This window comes from Scedosporium apiospermum, assembly GCF_000732125.1.
Source record: "Scedosporium apiospermum strain IHEM 14462 chromosome Unknown SEQ_SAPIO_0090, whole genome shotgun sequence".
In the NCBI taxonomy this organism is placed as follows: domain Eukaryota; kingdom Fungi; phylum Ascomycota; class Sordariomycetes; order Microascales; family Microascaceae; genus Scedosporium; species Scedosporium apiospermum.
Genome location: NW_015971791.1, coordinates 1,168,461 through 1,188,093, shown reverse-complemented (window position 1 = coordinate 1,188,093; position 19,633 = coordinate 1,168,461). Strand labels below are relative to the sequence as shown.

The window sequence follows — 19,633 nt, the reverse complement described above, 5'->3', positions numbered from 1 at the left end:
TCTACAGCACCTATGCTATGAGTAACTATTGGGCCATATATGTCCCTCCATCCACTAAGATCGAATTGAGAGACGAGCGTGAAGGCGCTGTCTCAACAGCCTAGCCGCCGTGCTACCTCGATGAACCCTTCCTCTTCCAACGGTACCCAGATGTCGACCCATTCTCGAGCCTTCTCTATCTCGTCTGGGCCATATACCTCCTCCGCCAATCTCTCCACGTAAATGGTTTTCATCCCACGACACCGAGCCGCCTTCAGATCCCCCAAATGTGCGGCAACCAGCGCGACGTGTTCCGGTGGCAGACCTAACTTTGACACCGTGCCATCATATACAAGGGGATTAGGCTTGTAGGCTCCAAAGTCGGCCACGGAGAAGATAAGTTGGAATCCGTCATCCAGCATTCGATTGAGGTCCTTCAGCAGCTCCTGGTTTCCATTGGACAGTGTTGCCGTGGTGTACTTGGCGTTTAGCCGCCGAAGACCGGCGATGGAGTCCGTCCACGGCGCTAGACGATGCCACACGAGGCTCAACTCCCGACTCTCATCGTCGCTGTAGGCTTCGGAGATACCCCACTCTTGAAGAAGAAGGATGAGGCTGTCATAGTGGTGGGTATCGACGTCCTTCCAAGGCGTTTCCCCTGGAACGAAAGAGGAAGTAAATTTCCTGTACGAGTTGCGCCACTGCTGAGCGAAACCTTCGGCATCCTGGCGCGTGAGTGATTTGAGCTTCTCACGAGCGGGTTCCGTGACGTCTTGAGATTCGGCCTTGGAGGTCCATGATGCCCAGACCTCGGCAACAACAGTCGTCCGCCAATCAACACAGGTGCCAAAGACGTCGAAAGTCAGCGCCTTGATATCTTGGAGGGGTGGCATGTTGCTTTTCATAAACGATACTTTGGTGGCAGGGCAGATGATCTCTGAACAGGGAAACTAATTAATTTTGGGAACTAATGTCTCTGCTGAGCAGGTTGGGGATGGGGTTAAGTATCAACTCGGAGTCAGACCTGTCGAGCAGGAAGCTTGATGCAATAGCACGTGCCCCACGCCCTTTCGCTGCAGATTGCTCAACTGAACCAGTCATTGACGATGACACCATCAAAGGATCTCGGTCATTTTGCTGACGACGTCAATCAAAATGATGTCCCCACAACGCCCCTAAAATGGCGCGGGGTCGGCGGACTAGCCTGTGAGCTTCAGCGGCCATCACACAAGATCCCACTCTAATATATCCTCCCTAGTTTCCGTCGTCTAACATCTCACACCGTTGTTTGTCCATGTTCATCCCACTTAACCCATCCCCATCTCTCTACCTCAAGCATAGGACTTGCCCGGCCGCAGTTGGACGTAAGAATAAAAGGGAAAGTTATCATTAGAGTTTATTGCCTTCACTCGCGCGCACACGCCTCAAAAGAAGCCCGGTGGACCACGAGACATGTCTACATCTGCAAGCAAACAGCTTTCTTGATCTTCCGATTCGTCACTTACAACACTTACAACCCTATTTCTGTCCTAGAGTAGCAGGGTAGAATACGTACGCAGGTGCACGTGAATATATCCTATCGCTAGGTCCGAATTGGAATCATGTGAAATTGCAGTCGAAACCAACCCATCCCACCCCCCCCCCCCCAAAAAAAAAAAAAGGAGGCTCGTAACTCCGGAGGTCGAAGGCCATAAGGTGAGGCACATACACAATAGTAACTTGGTCCATTGGCTCCAAGTCTAGGGACCTTTAACAGCGTACTGGTCAACATCGCTCTCCTCGGAGCTCCGCCTGTCTGCTCCGCTCTATCTCCGAGCTAGTCGGCAAAGGACGAATCCATATCCGAGTCATATTTCACACACCGAGCATCATCTCTTTCTCAACTGCGACCTTGACATTCCATCATTGATCCAAGCGCGATAGCTGTGTAGATACCAGATGTAAGAAGCCGTGACGGAGACTCAAAACCATCATCGGCCATCGTCTGAAGCTAGTCCTGTGAATTCTGTTTACCGCATGGCCGTTTATTTCTCCGCTCGTGGATCTTTGAAACGCATAGAAATCTCCTCATACACTCCAGACAGTTTTGCCAGCACCTATATATGATCGGGTACCCGAAATACCCGCGAGTTGAGGGGAAATGGTGTCTTGATGACCCTACAAAGCTCATCTCCCTGTTCTTCGGGTCAGTCCCGCAACTCTAATGTATATTTACATCTTGTCCGAAGAAGCGAAAGAACTATGCTCGCCGACATCTAACCCATTCTTGACAATTATAATCCCATCGTTATGAACTAATACGATATCCAGGTTACGCCGTACCTTTGTGGTAAAAACCGGGTTGCCGGTGCGCCAGATGGAGGGAATATAAAGTGCCTCTGAAAACCACCCACACGTATGGATTTGCTGAGTTCAACGGTGCAAATCTAACCATTTTTAGACAAGAAAACGAAACAAGGAGAGTTGAACCTCTTCGTGATTCCGATAATGCAGTCAACATCTATTTTATAGGCTACATTTCGGGCGACCGAGTTGACCGGTCCCGGTGTGGGCCCCGCCGGGTCGAGGCCAATGAGAGAGGAAGGCTCACGAGAGGATTGGTCCAGGGTAAAAATCCTGGTGGTTTGTGTGCCCAAGATCCCATTTTAAGGTCCACGGCTTGGTTGCACTGTCTGTGCAAAGACGAGATTGTTATCCTCGCTTGTAATGGAGACGGCATCAGCATCAGCATAACTAGGGATCTCGTCGTGCGCGCATCCGGAACTAGCAATACCCGCTCGGGTTGTTTGCGAAGACCTCCTGTCTACCGTAGTGCTTTGCGTTAAGTCATCCCAATTAAACACCTTGACAATACCTTTTTCAAAGAGGATAAACTGTGATTGCGTGTGATGGAACCACTTCCATGTTTTACGCTGGACAGTAATCGAGGACAATCTTCCGTAATGAGTCTGATTCGGGCGAAGACACGAGGACGAGCAAGCCGCACTGGTGGACAAGAACCTGCCTGATGGGGGATTCGCCTTCGACTCGGCCCTCTAGTAGTAGCTCGGCGCTCCAAACCCCGGCGAGATCGATCCACATGACCCGGAAGCAATTTGATGAGTCCGCGCTGACGACCAAACGTGGTTTGTATGCCCAGTCGATCAGTGTATCGCTGGTAAAGGTTCCTCGGTGCCTGTAGAGTTGGGTCACGGTGTTTTCTGGATCATCGAGGGTGCAAATGTCGACTGTGCCGGTATTTCGCCCACAAAATCTGATCGAATGCTCATCGCAGCAGTATAGTACTGTGGTTGTAGCCGTCCGATAAGCTGACGCGTGTCCAGTGACCCCCTCCATATCGAGGACCCACTCGCTCGAGTCGCTGCGAACTGAGTCGGTGTCTTGATTTATCAAGGCGGAAGGCTTCCAGACGCTGGCCAGGGTCCCTCCCACGCCGATGATCCTTAGACTATTACTCGTAAATACGAGGGCCGTTACGACATCATTTTGCCAGTGGAGAGAGTGTAGTAGTTGCAGTGTCTTGAGATCCATTATCTCTATGCCACCAGCTCCATCGGGGGGGTTGGGTATGTGGAAAGATGGAAAATATGATAGAGACGCCAGCATAGAACTCTAAACCAGAGTGGATCCAAAGTCGGTTATTACCAAACTCTCAGTTCCAACGAACAATTAGTTGTCACTCACCACCCTTCAATGTCTCCATTCGGTGTCGTATCACAAACGTCGCTGAATCCTCCTTTAACCTGTGCCCTCTCCCTCAAACAGAACCCCTCCATAGATAAACACTATTGCCATAGCAGAGACTAGGGTAGATAGGTGGTCATCTCCTGATTATCTTGACTGCTGCAACCAAGGGCTAGACAAGGCGGCAGAGAGACAGATCCATAGACTTACTGGAACTGGTTCACAGCGACCCTGAACCGGCGTTTGACAATTCCCGAGGACATGGAATAGGATGTTAGCCCAGTGGGGTAGTGGGAAAATACCCGCAAGGCAGATGTGGCCTTCGGCGGTAATGATTTTACATTACTCGCTACAATTCCGGGAGGTCTGTCGACTGCCGGAGGGAAAGGAAAGTTGGAAAATGCATCGATTCCTGTAACGTCTGGCAGTGTCCCGGAAGTGTCGCTTTGGGGACTATTCCAGCAAGCTTCGATTAATAATGGATTGGTTAAGCTACCACCTTCCAGCTTCCTGGTAAACCCTATAGCCCTAATGGGTGGGTGACCTATGGTGGTAGTGATGAGAGACAAGCATTCCAGGAAGTGCTACCCCAACATTACATTATTAGTATAGTATGGATCCTAACGGGCAGGCAAGTGAAGCGATGACACCCCTTCTGGCTTGAAGACCGATGCCCTGGAAGGTAACATTCGCTGCCCTTGCATTCTTAGGTCCTCGTGTTTCACCGCCCCAGGAAAACTCTTTCATAAAGTCCCTTACGAGCGTAGCGTTGCGACATGCTCCTGGTAATTGTGAACCTGATTGAACTGCACACATCCGGGTGACCTTCCAAGGGCGGAAGGTAGCTGTATCAAGTCTTCCTGTATGAGCTGAGACGCAATGAAGATTATGACCTCTCCAGGGTTTAGGCAGATCCAGGGGATGCGGCTGAACGAGCCAAGGAGAATCTCGGCATGGTGAGCGCTCCATCGAGGACTGAGAGAAACATTTACCAAATAGCCTAAGAGAAATTCAAGAAGATTACCAGGGCAACTTTATCTCAAATCTAAATTCGCCGGGGAGTCCTCAATAAGTTCCTCGAGTCCAGCATCGGCGACTTACTGATTTTGGACTAGGAGGTAGCTAGCAAATCTGGCAAATAAAAGGCTACAATCGGGGATCTTTATGTAAGAAAAAAAAAAGTATACTTCATCTGTCCTATCTTGGGCGATTGACTAAGAGATATCGAACAGTACAAGAAGGTTAAGTTTTAAGACCCTCATTGAGCGGTTTCAGCCCTGTGCTCACAGCCGAAAGTCCAATTGCCAGAGCAGACTCCCATGTTCCGAAATTAACCTTGCCCATATTGTTCCGGGGAGGAAGCCAGCGAAAATTTCCAGCAGGCACTTAAGAGGCAGAGGGGTTGCCGTTGAAGGCGAGGTAGTTGACGGTGCCGCTGGGAATGCCAGAAAGGAGGCTCTTGTTGGAGGTGCTGGCGATGTACGAGCAGAGAGCAGCGGGGGTCTTCTTGCCGAGGAAGGTAAGGAGGTAAGCGCCAAGGCCAGCAATGTGGGGAGAGGCCATGGAAGTGCCGGAGATGGTGTTCTAAGATTCTTAATTAGTATGTGAAATGGTGAATGAATATTGTGTCCACTCACAGTAGCGGAGGTGCCGCCGATCCAGGCGCTGAGGATAGAGGTACCGGGAGCGAAGATGTCAACAATGGAGCCGTAGTTAGAGAAGCTGGACCTGGCGTCGCCAGAGGTAGTGGCACCAACAGTGCAGGCCTTGGGCTCGGAGGCAGGCGAATAGTTGGCAGCGTTGGCGTTGTCGTTACCGGCAGCGACAGCCAGGAAGACACCGGCGTCGACGAGGGCAGCGGCGGCGCTGTTGACAGCGGTCGACTTGCTGCCACCAAGAGACATGTTGGCGACGGAGCCGTTGGGGCAGTTGCGGGTCTTGGAGTCGCTGGCGACGAAGTTGATACCAGCAATGACGCCAGAGCTAAGGACATCAAGTTAGGCAATTGAACCGACCGTATTCTGGAGAACGTGGGGGACTTACTTGGTGCCGGAGCCGTTGGCGTCAAGGACCTTCACGGCGTAGAGCTTGGTCTTCTTAGCGACACCGTACTTGGTACCGCCAATGGTACCGGCGACGTGGGTACCGTGACCATGACCGTCAGTGTTGCTGCTGTCAGCATAGTTGGCGAGGAAAGTGGCACGGCCCCCAAAGTCCTGGGGAGAGGATCGTCAGCCTGCATGTCATGCAGGTAATTTATAATTACGGGGGGTAGGTGTGGAGCAACAGGAACTTACGGAGTGGGAGGTGTAGATGCCAGTGTCAATGACGTAGGCACAGGTGCCCTCACCAGCGCTGTCGTCGTAGGTGTAGGTGGTCTTACCCGGAGTCTTCTGGGAGATGCGAGCGAGACCCCAGGGAGCACCAGTCTGGGTAGTGTAAGTGTTGATGGTGACGATGGCATCTTGCTCAATATAATCGACCTGAAAAATCCCAAATGCCAGGTTAGCTCATATATAAAAGGATTTATTATACGGTGTGAGGAGAACTCACGGTGGGGTCGTCCTGGAGGGTAGCAAGAGTGTCGTCATCAAGCTCGGCAGCGAATCCCTTGAAGTTAGCGGAGTCGTAGACGTGCTCGGGCTTGCGCCTGAGGCTGTTGATGGCGCTGTGGGTTTTCTGGATGGTAAAGTCACCCTTGGTGGGCTTCAGGACAACAATGTACTTGTTCGGGATGACCTCGGCGTCGCGGGGGCGGAGGACCGGGGCGGGCTCCTCCCTGCGGCGAAGGGTGGAGGGCCTGGCGAAAGCCAAGGGGAGGACAGTGAAGAGCAGAGAGAGCTTCATTTTCAGGAAGGTGTTTCTGGGCGGGCGACTAAGGCTGGATTCAGAGCGAGCACGGTGGACTGTTGTCTTGGAGCTGAGAGCGGTGGCACTTGAACGAAAAGGAGAGTCTATATCGCGGGAGATATGCCCGATATTTATATTCGAATTTTCGGACGATGATAGCCTCGATCGCCGGCCTCTCGAGAGCTCCGTGTAGTTCGCCGCCATGTCTTCGGCGCTGGCTTCCACTGGGGGCAGCTCAGCATGGGCTGAGAGTCGTGACCAAGCCAGGCGCTTATTCTACCGCGCCCTCGCAGATAGAGCATACCACATAGCGCTGTGAGCCAAGACACAGAAGGACTTTTGGTGAACGCCGTAGCAGTGTCAGTCTACAAAGGAAGGTCTACGGAGAACTGCCGGATCTGGGGTATTCCGGATGCCGTGCGTAGTGGAGGCCGATTGCGAATCATCTCCGATGTGACGGTGTGAGACGAGAGGGACTCTTCGCTGTCAGATGTAAACGCACAGTGCTGCCACTCAGACTCCTTATTTGTTAAGAGGTATTGACCAAACATACCTTGGATCATGTGGAAAATCCCGTATATTTGCGCAGGATGGGGCGGCCAAGTGAACGCTCGAGCAAGAGTACCACAAGGATTGCAACGGTGTGATGGTCGGGTGAGTTGCAGCGACGTGCGCCAGCGATGCGCCGTGCGTTTATCTACAAAGGTTCTCGCGCCACCCCTCTCCTGCTATCTCGAAAAAGAAGGTGTTCAGAGGAACTGTACCAAGCAGCCTGGCTTGGAGAAAGTTCCTATGTCACCCTCCGATCACTCGTCGATTGGCCTTCCACTTTGGGATTTATGACAGTTCGCTAACAAGTCCCGCCCCGCCAATTCTACACTGAATGAAGATGTTATACCGAGGTCGTGGGGGTTCGATCTGCCGGACCAGGTGGCCAGGCGCTTTGGTCTCAAATGATACTGCCCACACAAAACTATAGTGTAAAAATACATCACGTATACATTTCTGTTTTATCGGGGACTTTTAATTCTTCATCTCAGATCATAAGATAGCGCACCAAGACCATCCAAGACGGCTTTTAGCACTAACCAGGGGCGTCCCGTCCCTTTTCTTCCTTTTCCCCGCCTTTTTATTGCTTTTTGCCCCTGATGCAGGCATCTGAGACTAAAGGAGCTGGCCAGTAATTTACAGGCCGTGACAATGGTTCCCATATGCACAGATGAGAAATGACAGGAGGAGAAGAAGAGTAATATTTACAAGGCGAGAAGCGAGGAAACATATCACCCCAGACGGGCGCGATAAAAAGCAAAAAGCGGCTCTGCCGTAATTTATCCTCTCTGCGTTGCTATCCAGTGGAGACTAGGACGGCAAGCCATATTGGTCTCCACAGCGGGATCTGGCCTCGCCTATGTACTTCGTACTTTGACAGGACCCATTTCACTCGCTTCTGCAACAGCTAAACGTGCTCAATGTTCTCACTCAGCGGTGTTCATCATTCCGCTGCTTCCAGCTTTGCGTTGCATCAAAGCCCAACTCCCCACGCTGCAACGTCCAGTGCCCTCTTCGAAAGTTCCTTGTATGCCAACTGATTCGTGCCATGCTTGGCGTAGATATTGGCGTAAATATTGGGTCTCTGCAGATGGCGTTCCATTCACGAGGTTGACGTTGATGTGGTCTTGCGACTCCAGGCCCATTGCCGAGGTAGATTTGGATTCTTGAGGCTGGAAGCTGACATGGCTGGCCCACAATGCGGGAAGGGAGGGGACATTTCAGCAGCGGGCCTGGGATAACCATTGGCTCTGTGACGTAGGTCTAGGGTCCCCTTTAATTAACGTATCGCGCAAGACTAGCTCCTCATCGAGAGGTTACAGTGTGACCCTATGGCGCGAATTGTCTCAGTGCTGATTAGGATGCGCGACTGGGAAGTTTGTTGCAGGGAAGTGAAAGAAAGATAGGAGTCGTTCCTGATACGGAATTCATTCCATGTCCGATCTTCGTTCCAACTTCCGAGTCCAGAACAAGTAGACCGACATATTTTTGATACTCAACATGCATGCGATAAGTCGACCTAACCCTTCCCGAATCGATGCCAGGATTGGAAAAGATAGTTCCATCTACCCGACAAATCGAAAGCTGAACAAAAGTCCTCGATTTAACTACGGCGTGCTTTATGCATGGGACTATTCTCGATTGTTCTCGACAACTCGTCGCAGCTCTGATGGAGAAACTCTCAACCTTGGCGGTCGAGGTTTCAAAACCTTCCTGTTTGAGAACGAACACAATTATCAACTTCTTTATTTGTAGGGGAACTGCAGATCATGATCTTTGTGTAGGCATAGACGGGGCCAACCGGGTCCCCGATGAAGAGAGAAGAGTCAGAAGCACGCGATATGTGTGAGAATGACCCTTGCTCACGACCCGCCTCGCGAAAAGTCCTCTGCCTGATCGAAGGGGGAAGGTGTGGTCATCCTCTTCAGTCAGCACTTACAACAACTATCATCCCTTGCAATGAGTCCACGTTCCCGAAAACGACGGAGGAAGCCAGTAAATGCCTCGCGCACAGGACATCGAGTAACCTCGTCTTCTTTTCCTCGTTTTATCGTTTCATGAAATCTATCTGCGTTCGGCGTCCATCTTCAAGGAACGAGGGACGAGGGACGCGAAGGGCCAAGGAGCTATGGGAGGCGTTCTCATCCTAAGCATGTAATGCTTCGAGCCGCAGCTTGCCGGCCATCAAGCACCAGGCCGTCTTGGCTAACCAAGAGAGAAGCATGAGATCGACTGCCGAAGGAGGCCTCTTCCATCACCGATGCCCTCAAATCTCCTCATCGGTGGGTAGGATGATGGTCCCCGTAAATACTGAGAAATCTTCACTCCCACATTTTCATGTTAGGGTGTTAACGACTAGGAGCCTCTATGAATGACACAGGTCCAAGATTCGACAAGTGTGTAAGTTAGCTCGCCGTTTCCTTCACAAAGCCACGAGCGAACTTATAGGCTAACATCAGTGGCTACTATGCAGACGGGGTAATGTTTTGAGAGTTATGCGAGATGATATGGACTATTCCATTCATGTTCTCTCTAATTGGTAGTTGACTACCTCCTGCAACTCGTGCTTCCAATCCTGCTATTAAACAACTCAGCCGACTCCGGTCTTCTTGTCGCTTCCGGATATCAATATATAATCGCCACGTCCACTCTTCGTAATCGGGTTCCCGATAGTTCATCACTCGTACACTCCGGTTCATTTATATAGACGCTGATGAAGCGAGGAGAGACCTCCGCGTCCCAGTCGAATACTATACTCTATACACACCTAGGCCCTAGGAAACGCGAGTAGCCTTTATCCCTCAGCGATCTCCTGTAGGGATAAAGTGTGACTATGTTACGCCTCAAGAATGTGAAAGAGAAACATCAAATCCGATTGCCTTCGGTTGGCCATAACTTGTTAGCCACTTGAGTGCATCAGCTTTTCGCCGTCAGCAGCATTACCAATCACGGCCCCGGACATGGACTGAGACTCAATACACGTCGGCCGCAGTTTCCATTATAAAGTACCTATTTAGAATCGTTGCCTACAAATCTGTTCTTCCTCTCCATCTTCTGGTACCTCGTAGTATCTGTTCCACCGGGTTTTCACATCGCCAGGGCCGAACCGGCTCGCGAAGCACGCCCAAGCACGCCCAGTCTTGATCGATTAGAATCTCCTGACACTCTTCGATTTGTGGCTCGCTCGACTTTAGATGTGTTCTGCAAATCGGGATAGTAGGTACACGGGCCTCCAATGACTCCAGTGGAGGATCTCATTTCATATTAAGTGCTAGTAGATGTGGGCGCTATGAAATGCTGAAAAGGAAATCCGGGACCGCTAAGGATGATACACGTTTCTTACACTCCACCATCGATCATGTCCCTCATTTTCCTTTACCCAGGCTGATGCTCCCAGACAGGAATCTTTCAATTCAGTAGAGGCCAGTGAAGGCTTTACAGTCTGACCCCGTACGCAAAGCGAAGCGTTCATCCGCATACTTGACCTCCGGCGTAATTTTTGCGCACTCAAATGTTCTCCCCTAAACACGCTCATCTGAGAAGTATATGCCTCGTATGAGATACGGGTTATAAGCGAGGTCATGCCGTGACCTAAAGATTTGTCTGCGACCAGCTACTCAGACATTATGAACTTCTACTCGCCGAGGACCCGGAAGAAGAATACTTTGCTGATCTCCCTTGGGGCCAATTATCAGCAAGACTAGATGCTGCGGAGTCACTCATGAGATCCTTTCCCTGGCGGCTATGAAGAAATGGTGAGCGAAGAGGTCGCGTCTGTATTGCAGGGATGTATGAACGGGGTTGGTGGAAATAGTAGTACTAAGACACAATATATCCGATGATAGCGTACTCGAGGTCCCCCCGAAATGCAGCAGCTTTCCACTTTTATCGGCGGCCCATTTTATATATCGGCATTTCGCCATATCTCTTGACCCTGCCAATGGAGGGGAAGCGGAAGAGCATTAAGCAGGCGACACATCATCGCCCTCTCTCCTACGCCACGACGACCTCTTCTTGTCCCTCTTTTCCATCCATTTTCTTTTGTGCCATTCTTTTGTGTCCTTATGACCGGAGTTCCTCTGGTTTATGAGCTTGTTATACGCTTAAGGTATCACGAGCAAAATGCCGTGGAAGCCGTAGAGATGGTGAATATAAATAGAAGCGGCCTTTCAGTGGTTCGCAGTATTAACGGATACCCGAGCTGTCAGTCAATTCCCCTCTCCTGCGGCTCTCCTTTCGGGAGATGATTCCCCATAGTCCGCGCCACTAAGCCTATCGCCGGTCATTCCGGGAAAGGCGGGCGAATTAGTATGAGCCTGAAAGGGTGAGATCTCCACTTCCGTCAGCCAGCTGCATATCCCTTTACCAGATCGGGTGAGAGGGGTCTTCCCCCGCATTTGATCCGGAACATATATTAAAGTATGTGGAGTTTGACGTCAAACAGACGTGTTGCATGATCACAAATTCTCATCGGTTGACTTAAAGACTGGGGTTTTCCCGGTCAACCTGTTCCTCAAACCTAACGCAGCAAAAATTGAATTAATCAACGGCGGCCTTCATCAGCCATGGCTAAGGTGTTTACAAGCGGCGGCGTTGCCATCATCACTGGTGGTGCCTCGGGCATCGGTCTTGCCCTGGCCAAAAAATGCCACGGTTACGGGATGCGAGTTCTTATCGCGGACAAGAATGAAACGTCTCTGGAATCGGCACGCAATGCCTTGAACGGGGATATTGCTGTCTTCAAGATGGATGTTGGTAGGCTTGAGGACTGGTCCGAACTGAAGGCCAGTGTGGATCGCGACTTTGCTGGTTAGTTTTAAATTCCGTCCCCCCGCGGTCGAGTGCCAAGAAGACGGAATGAGCTAAACTCGGCGCGTTTGTATAGGTCGAGTTAATCTATTGGCGCTGAATGCAGGAATGGGTGTCAGGGGGGCATCGTGGGATAATACGGCTGCCTTCCAGAGTACCCTGCAAACCAATTTTATGGGCATCGTGAATGGCATCTCGACATTGTTGCCTTTGGTCAAGCAAAGTGCTGCAGCCGGCGACTACGCGTCCATCGTCATCACAGGATCCAAGCAGGGCATTACAAACCCTCCTGGGAATCCAGCATACAATGCGTCAAAGGCCGCTGTTAAAGCGGTTGCCGAACATCTTAGCTGGGACCTACGAGCGGAAGAACGCATTTCAGTTCACCTTCTCATCCCAGGCTGGACTTTTACAGGCATGACCAACCGCGCCGGGCCAGACGCACCCAAGCCGGATGGTGCATGGTGGCCAGAGCAGGTGGTTGACTATTTGGAAGAGAAGATGAAGGAAGGCCAATTCTGGGTATTGTGCCCTGACAACGAGGTGACAGAATCGTTGGATAGGAGAAGAATTTTGTGGACAGCTGGAGACATCGTTAAGGGACGGCCTCCGCTGAGCCGCTGGAGAGAGGACTGGAAAGCCCGGGCGCAGGAGGGAATTGACGGGATGGGAGACCCTGCCCAGAAATAAAGTGGTCTCGGAAGAAGAACGGAGTGCTTCTCCAGTGCTCATTGGTGTTAGTCCCGTAGCATTGGAAGAGTAATCTGAATGTTTCAGGGAGGTGTCTGGTACGCAATTGAGGATGGAAAAAAAAATAAAATAAAATACTATCGGGGATTGACATGATGTTCATGCCGCATTGACTTCACATGGTACGGAGAGACCCAGCTTGGACGGCAGGTCCGCCACTCTCCCGCAAACTATCGACTCATTTAGTGACGTTTCATCGCCCTAATCCTTGCTCTCACAGCCCTGTTGAGAACCTTTTCTAGTTTAAGGTTAATATTCCTCGTTGAAGGCCGCTCAGGCCGTCCAATTCCTTAGGTCAAAGCGCGGGCGACCGTGGTTATCTTCATGGGTGTCTGCTAGTCGGAAGCTGAAGCCGATCGCCATTCGCTGCGTTGCGCGCCACATTATCTCCATATGCAGCCTTTTTGCAAGGGTATGTTCAGCGGAAAGCCGCCGCGGAAGGAAGAATTGGAAAGAAGCGAGCCTGCATTGGAACAGATTCCCGCTTCGTAGGGATTACCTGTGTATTAAATAGAAAGTAATGTCCATTTCTCCTACCACACATCGTTCTTCAAGTCCTCTCCTCTTATCTATTATCAACCCGAACGGAGGCTTCTTACGATTCCATGGTCTCTAGCAGCCATGAAAAGTACGGTCATCATGTTGAGTACCTTCGCGCTCACTGTCTTGGCGAGCATTAATGGGCCGCTGGAACGCATTCACCCGCGGCAAACCGAAGCCCCTGTCGAAGACTCTGTTACCACACTGCCGAGTCTAAAATCACTACCCGCGAGAACGTCCCCAGTGACGACGGCAAAAGCGCAGGTAACCAATGCTGACTGCACTTCGAGCCTCCTATCCCTCAGCAGCAAGGCCCCGCCACCACCAACAGAAGTCTACGATTTCTCGACAACCTATTACGAGACAGCATCACGCACAGCCGACAACGCGCCGTCCACAAACCGAGAATGTGCGTGGGTAACCGCTCTACCGGAAACGCTGGATAATGGAATGTTGAAGTACATATCGGATCGAGCGAGCTGGTTGTCGCTTCCGGATATTCTTGGCGAGCACACCAATCTCATCAGCCAATGCCCAGGCGTGGAGGTTAACACAGATTTCACAACGTGGTGTCCGGCGGAGTGGAAAGCATATCTGGTGCGATTGACCGAGCGCAACAAGAACGTGCTTAGCAGAGCCTCGGATTTGCACATCTACGCCTGGACAGGAAGCTTGACGATACTGGTAATGCTGGTAGGGGTGGTAGATGGTCTCAGATGATTACCGTGGAATCTGTTTTCCAGACGACATAGTACATAAATAGAAAGGGCATATTCAAATATTAATAACGATTACTTGGTTGAAAGTTATCATGACTCGTGAACGACTACCACATCCGTCTCTAACTTTAACTGGAACAGTCAAAGACAAACTTCTACATTCCGTCTCTTTCTATCTCGGTCCTGGTCCCCAGTCTCTCTGCTGGTCGGTCGCTTAAGGCTATAAAGAACTGCCCGATCAAAATCAACAATCATAACGCGTGATACCTCAGCGTTCCAGAGCATATTCGTAGGCCTCAGGTCGTCATGCTCAACGCCGCACTCCAGAAGCTCCTCTTCCGAGCGTTGCCACTCCTTGTCCATATTGGTATTCCCATAGCCTTGAAGGGAGATAGGCTCACCTCCATACGACATGAGCATCATCCGCGTAATGTGCGCGCCGCCACCCAAGATGTAGTCCCGCATCAGATTAAACTGGCCAAGGTAGACGGGCACAACAGTCCCCTGCAAGGCCCAGAGCCGGCGATATACCTGCTCTTCGTGAGAAAGATGAGAGCGGTGGCAGGTTTGAACACCCTTGGCGACCAAAGTGTATCCATATGGGTGTGCTGTGATTTTGAAGAGGGCGCCAATAGCCCCAAATTTTCCATGAGAGTCTAGAGCCTGGCAGTCATTATCAAGATTTGCATTGAGCTGCTCCCGCACGATCGCGGCCAGCTCAGACGGCTTTATCTGGTGCCTGTCTGAGGGTGTACAGCGATGGAGGGCAATGTTGGGACATTTGTCGTCGAGGGGAAAACCGTATTTCAAACCAAGGAGGCATTTCTGGGTGCAGTAGAGTTCAAGGGGTGGCCGGGGAGGCCCATGGTGGGATCGTTGTGTACCTTGCCCTTTACCTTGGCTTGCTGGAGAGGCCTTCGTTGTAGATTTGGAGCTGGCAGAGGGCCGATGAGCCACACCTCGACGATCGAGTGGGTTTCTAGGAGTAGCACTAGAACCTGGTGCGGCTGAGTCTGAATCGTCACTATCATTGTGACGATCCTTCTTCTCTGGATCTGGTCGACAAGTCGAACCGCCTTCTCCTTCTCTAGTACCTGGTGCCAAGATGGTAGGCTCGATAAGTCGCAGCCGCTCCGTGGTAACAGGATCACCAGCACTCTCGTAAAGCGCTGGCCATCGAACAAGCTGGCTCTGAAATGATTCTTTTTCCTCAGCTGAAAGAGGCGTTCTCTTTAGGGCGAGGAGTATAAGGGATAGTACTAGAGCAATAGGGGTATGCTTCATCAAATGCGCATGCTGATTGAGGACTTTCTCCTCGACGGGCTGGCCATTAGCCAAAGGGGGGAGCTGAACCTGACTTTTAGGCAAGGCGAGGTGGTAATAGAGAATTTCTGGTTCAGTTGGATCCACGTGGAGTAAAATGATGCCTTCGCCCGACGCGACATAACTATAGACAAGGCCGGCGTTCACCATGTAGTGGAATACCTGGGCAAGAACTTGAGCGGTTTTGTTTCGTGCAGACTCTCGGGCAGAGAGGGATGGCGCACGAGAATTCCTTTGGGATCGGCTACTTGCTACATCGTCCCGGGACTCGCCTACTACTGTTGCTGGTTGCATTTTGGTGTAGTGATGAATGGCGTTGGGGAAAATTGTGAGGTCAGAAGATGTTCCATCAAGGGCAAGTCGGAGGACGGTTGGATTGAGCTTGTGAGCGGCTTTGTATTCAATGATGAACAGCTGGCTGCGAACTTTTTGCGCGTTCTGGCGGATACACCACCGATCGGGGATGCTGCGGCGTTCGGGCGAGCGCTTCTTGGAGGGAGACTGACTACTCGAAGACGGAGGGGATGAAGCAGGTCTCTTTGACAAGGTTGGGCGCTGTTTCTGTCGTTGGAGGGGGCGGCCACGCTTAGGTCTGTTTTCTGAGTGTTGTTGGCCATCATCTGCTCCGGCGGTAGTGAAGGTGGTAGGAGTTGGCGACGAAGGAGTGGCATTATCGATCTGAAGGTCAGGGCGACTAATCGGTGTCGCACCCCCCGCCGGGGTGTTGGTATTATCGCCCTGAAGGCTGTAGGGGTTGGACCTGAAAATCACCCGGGTCGTGTCCTGCGGCACGAGCTTCAGATACTGGGACATGATGTCCTTGGCACGCAACTCTATAGCAAGCAACTCAAATGGCCACAGGTCTTGCTCTTGAGCCAAAGGGCTAGGCGATAAATCTCGTCCGACCTGCATGATATCGGATAGACTAGGGAATAGCTGCTGATCCCCGAAAAGCGTACAGAGCGAAATGAAACACTCTTCGTGGAGCTTGGGAAACTCAGTCCAGGGGCGAAGTTCTCGGGGATAGAAGCGACTATCGACGTTGGTTAAGCCTCCGCTCGAGGACAGATTCGAGGACGTTTGCACGGAGACAGGTTGGAAGAGGAGTGAGTAGCAGTAGTAGAGGCAGGGAAGAAACGACGTGCGACTAGAGAGGGCTTCTGCAGTGATTCGAAGCTGCCGTTCATGTAATCTTCCTCGACGCTCCTCTTCTTTCTCACGACGTTCCTCCTCCTTCAGCCGCCGCTCCTCCTCCTTCTGCTGGCGTTCTTCCTCGGTACGTCGTTCGGCATCTTCAGCGCGACGTCTCAGGCGATCCCTTTCTTCGATGATCTGACGAATAGCCTCAGGTGAAAAATCCAAGTCGTCCATGTTTTCGCTTTCCCTTTTATTACTTTGTTAAAGGAAGCGTGTCAATAAATGGGAGCCAACAAGGATGTGGACGGACTTTGTCTTTGTTGTTTGTCGTTGTTTACAAGCGGGGATATTCTTATATCGAAATGCGGGATTGATGCCTCAGGTCCAAACTGACAGGATGGCTTATGTCAGCCATCCTCTCGCTTTCATTTCTCTTCCAGGTCATTCCGAAAAGCACATTCATCTTCATTGCAATGCATGCATCTGCTTCAGACAATAGCTTCCCTTCTGGAGTTCGATATTTGAACGACGAGACTCCCAGAGCTCGTGAAGCAAATCTCTGAGACCCAAGATCATTGCACCTCTTTACATATATTTCGAAGAAGCATGTGAGATGAAAGTAAGAGGAGGGAATTGTAAGCTCTGTTTTCCCAGGAGCTACAAAGTAACACTTTGTGGAGTGGTGGAATTGTGCTTTCCATTGGATTTAGCCTAGACGTATGAATGCAGCCTAAAGAACTAGCCAACCATGCACGATGCAACACAATGGCAGAATGAAAGACCCGGATGACTAAAGTCCTCTCAAATCTGTGATGTTGTGTCCTTTCACTGTCTTTCGATGTCCGAGACAGAATCCCTCGCCAATTTAGCTCAACTCCATCGACGTTGGTATGCCCTTGGCGAGATTTCATGGAACATTCCCGTCGCCATGATCTCGGAGCTTCAGTCGACAGCGGATCTCGGGAAAAACGGCCAAGATGAGGAAAAGGAGGCATTTCTCTCGGTGCCCCTAACTAACGACCATGTTCCTCCATCCACCAAGGAGGCCGCTCGGAGGAGCGCGATCCGGTATGCGCGGCTGGCTTTGGAGGTGTTAATGGCGACTGCCATCGTAATTCTACTAGCTCGCTCAGTTAATGACGGGCAGATGTCTACTTCAAAGACGAAATTGTCACCAGTACCTACGTGTAAGACTTCCTCTGTCATGTTCTCGGGGGGACCATAATCCGTTGCTAACTCTCATCCGTGAATCTGCAAATGCAGTTCCGCGGAAGATGTACACATTTGCGGAAGAGCCGAGGTACCTACATGACAAAATGTTTTTCAATAAGACGGAAACTCTCAGGACGCTTCATAACTGGATCGAGCTGAGCTCTGGTATGTATTAAAGGAGTTTAGGAGGTCAGGCTTTCCTCCGCCAGTCACACAGCTAATGAATACGGCCCTCTCAAGACAGCAGAGGCTATGTTCAGTTTCAGGATGCAGATTCTTACGATCTCCCTAATCCATACATAACACCCGTAAATCGCACCTCGGACGGGCCAGGCTATATGGTATCGCTGTACCATCAACTTCACTGCCTTGTATGTCTCAGCCCGCTATCAGTCATCCCATTAACTGTGCCCACCCATAGCCGCTAACTAAGCTCAACAGTCATATCTCGTCGAGCATTTCCAAGCAGGATATTCCGGCGTGGAATTAACTGATGAAATTGCCCACCACTCGTCTCACTGCTTCGATTACCTCCGACAGGCGATCATGTGCGCAGCCGACACTACTCTCGAGGGTGACACAGAGTACGGCCCGGGCTGGGGTTCAAAGCACGAGTGCAAGGACTACGATGCGGTTCTGAAATGGGCGAACGAACATGCCACAATGAGATGGAGGACGAACATGCCGGACGAGTCAACGCTGTGATTTTTTCAGTTCGGAAGCGAGCAGTCGTGATGCCTTAATCAGGCCAGTAAAGAAAACCCGTCTTTTCGTATTGATGGACACCATTCGATATAAGCTCCAAGTTGTGCCCGCTACCGTAACTAAGCCTAGTCGGTGTCATGGAGCCAGCTGGATAACCCCACGGCCCGAGCCGACCGCCTCATGATCTTGACAACATGGCGGACCGGAGACCACGCAGTCAAGGCAAATCCTCGCTTCTTTTTTCATATCGTCAATCTCCCCCATAAACTGCGTCGTTGAACGAAGTTTTGTGTGACCACACGTGATATAAGTTACATCCGTGTAGGCCGGGTTCTCGCACACTTTCCACATCTTGTCGATAACCTTGGAAACAGACGTGCATTGTATACCTACCGGCGTACACTTTTTCAAAATATTCTCTAACTGACGGCTTTGGGTTTCCGCCCGCGCTTTGCGACAGGTAACGCACATGGCACTGCCTTCAGCCATGATGCTCATGAGAACAGCCCTCATTTTCGATCGTCGTTCTTCCACCATGACTAGTCAAGCAGAAATTAATATATACTCTTCTGTTAACGTATAAGTGTAACAAACTTTCGTGAGACCTACGAATCGATTCCGCGGGGAGTGCCTGAGCAATAAGTCGATCATTCAGAAGCGTTCTATAAGACTCGGCGTAATTGAGAGAGAGTGACAAGCTGTGCTTGGAAAACATGTGCTTGTTGTCCAAAAGATACGCCGCTGCCATCAAGCGGCCCTGATCTAGCAAACTCAAGCTTCCCACGGCGTCGGGATCAGTTTCGCGGTCTAACCAGCAGGTACTCGCAAACTTTAGGGCAGTGGTCAAGTTGTATTTGTCCGCCATTACTGCCAATCGCAATGCCATCTCCGGGGTGGGATGCTCGGTCCCAGGTACGTTGTTGTGATGGATAACGTGGCAGATTATCACCATCGCCTCAGGGTCATCTTCCTCGAGAGGAAGCTCCAAGGACTTGGTTTCAAGGAGCTCCCGACCTTCTTGCCATGTGGGCGAAAGCATGGCCGCAAATACCTTGGAAGCACATTTCAGAACGTGGGACTGAACCCTCAGCCGCTGCTTCTGGTGTCCGACAACCAAGACGACATCACCATCTGGAACAATGTCTATGGTTGTCTGGGTGCTGCAAGTCTCGGTCGAGGCATCCATGACTTCCCGAGCTGGATCGTAATGTGACACTTGTGCAGGCAGTCAAAATAAAGAGGATAGCTCGGTGCTATTAGTTGTAACTGATATTATGTTTCTTCGACGTTGTAGGTCCCCAACGTAGGAAGATATATTCGACAACTCTGCCCTGTCAAGAGAAACTCCTCTCTGTGCCTGACCACAGACGCAATGT

General features: G+C 51.0%; 4 protein-coding genes and 3 pseudogenes across 4 annotated transcripts; 3 read left to right on the top strand and 4 right to left on the bottom strand.

The window, feature by feature from the left end:
• Positions 1-92: 92 nt before the first annotated feature.
• On the bottom strand, positions 93-872 carry SAPIO_CDS4177 (annotated as a pseudogene; the record flags this gene model as incomplete).
• A 2,014-nt stretch (positions 873-2,886) lies between these two features.
• On the bottom strand, positions 2,887-3,926 carry SAPIO_CDS4176 (uncharacterized protein; the record flags this gene model as incomplete). The annotated part of the gene is made up of 2 exons (XM_016786790.1): positions 2,887-3,427; positions 3,874-3,926. The coding sequence occupies 2 exons, from the start codon at positions 3,924-3,926 to the stop codon at positions 2,887-2,889; spliced, it is 594 nt and encodes a 197-aa protein (XP_016643766.1).
• A 1,123-nt stretch (positions 3,927-5,049) lies between these two features.
• Positions 5,050-6,510, bottom strand: SAPIO_CDS4175 (Cuticle-degrading protease; the record flags this gene model as incomplete). Its single annotated transcript, XM_016786789.1, has 5 exons — positions 5,050-5,247; positions 5,301-5,646; positions 5,707-5,879; positions 5,961-6,146; positions 6,217-6,510. 5 exons carry the CDS (start codon positions 6,508-6,510, stop codon positions 5,050-5,052), a joined length of 1,197 nt encoding a protein of 398 aa, XP_016643765.1.
• A 5,117-nt stretch (positions 6,511-11,627) lies between these two features.
• SAPIO_CDS4174 (NAD(P)-binding protein) lies at positions 11,628-12,561 on the top strand (the record flags this gene model as incomplete). Its single annotated transcript, XM_016786788.1, has 2 exons — positions 11,628-11,871; positions 11,948-12,561. 2 exons carry the CDS (start codon positions 11,628-11,630, stop codon positions 12,559-12,561), a joined length of 858 nt encoding a protein of 285 aa, XP_016643764.1.
• Positions 12,562-13,242: 681 nt separating this feature from the next.
• SAPIO_CDS4173 lies at positions 13,243-13,881 on the top strand (annotated as a pseudogene; the record flags this gene model as incomplete).
• Positions 13,882-14,021: 140 nt separating this feature from the next.
• Positions 14,022-16,574, bottom strand: SAPIO_CDS4172 (annotated as a pseudogene; the record flags this gene model as incomplete).
• A 694-nt stretch (positions 16,575-17,268) lies between these two features.
• On the top strand, positions 17,269-18,257 carry SAPIO_CDS4171 (uncharacterized protein; the record flags this gene model as incomplete). Its single annotated transcript, XM_016786787.1, has 4 exons — positions 17,269-17,408; positions 17,686-17,717; positions 17,793-17,923; positions 17,994-18,257. 4 exons carry the CDS (start codon positions 17,269-17,271, stop codon positions 18,255-18,257), a joined length of 567 nt encoding a protein of 188 aa, XP_016643763.1.
• Between the last annotated feature and the right edge of the window lie 1,376 nt (positions 18,258-19,633).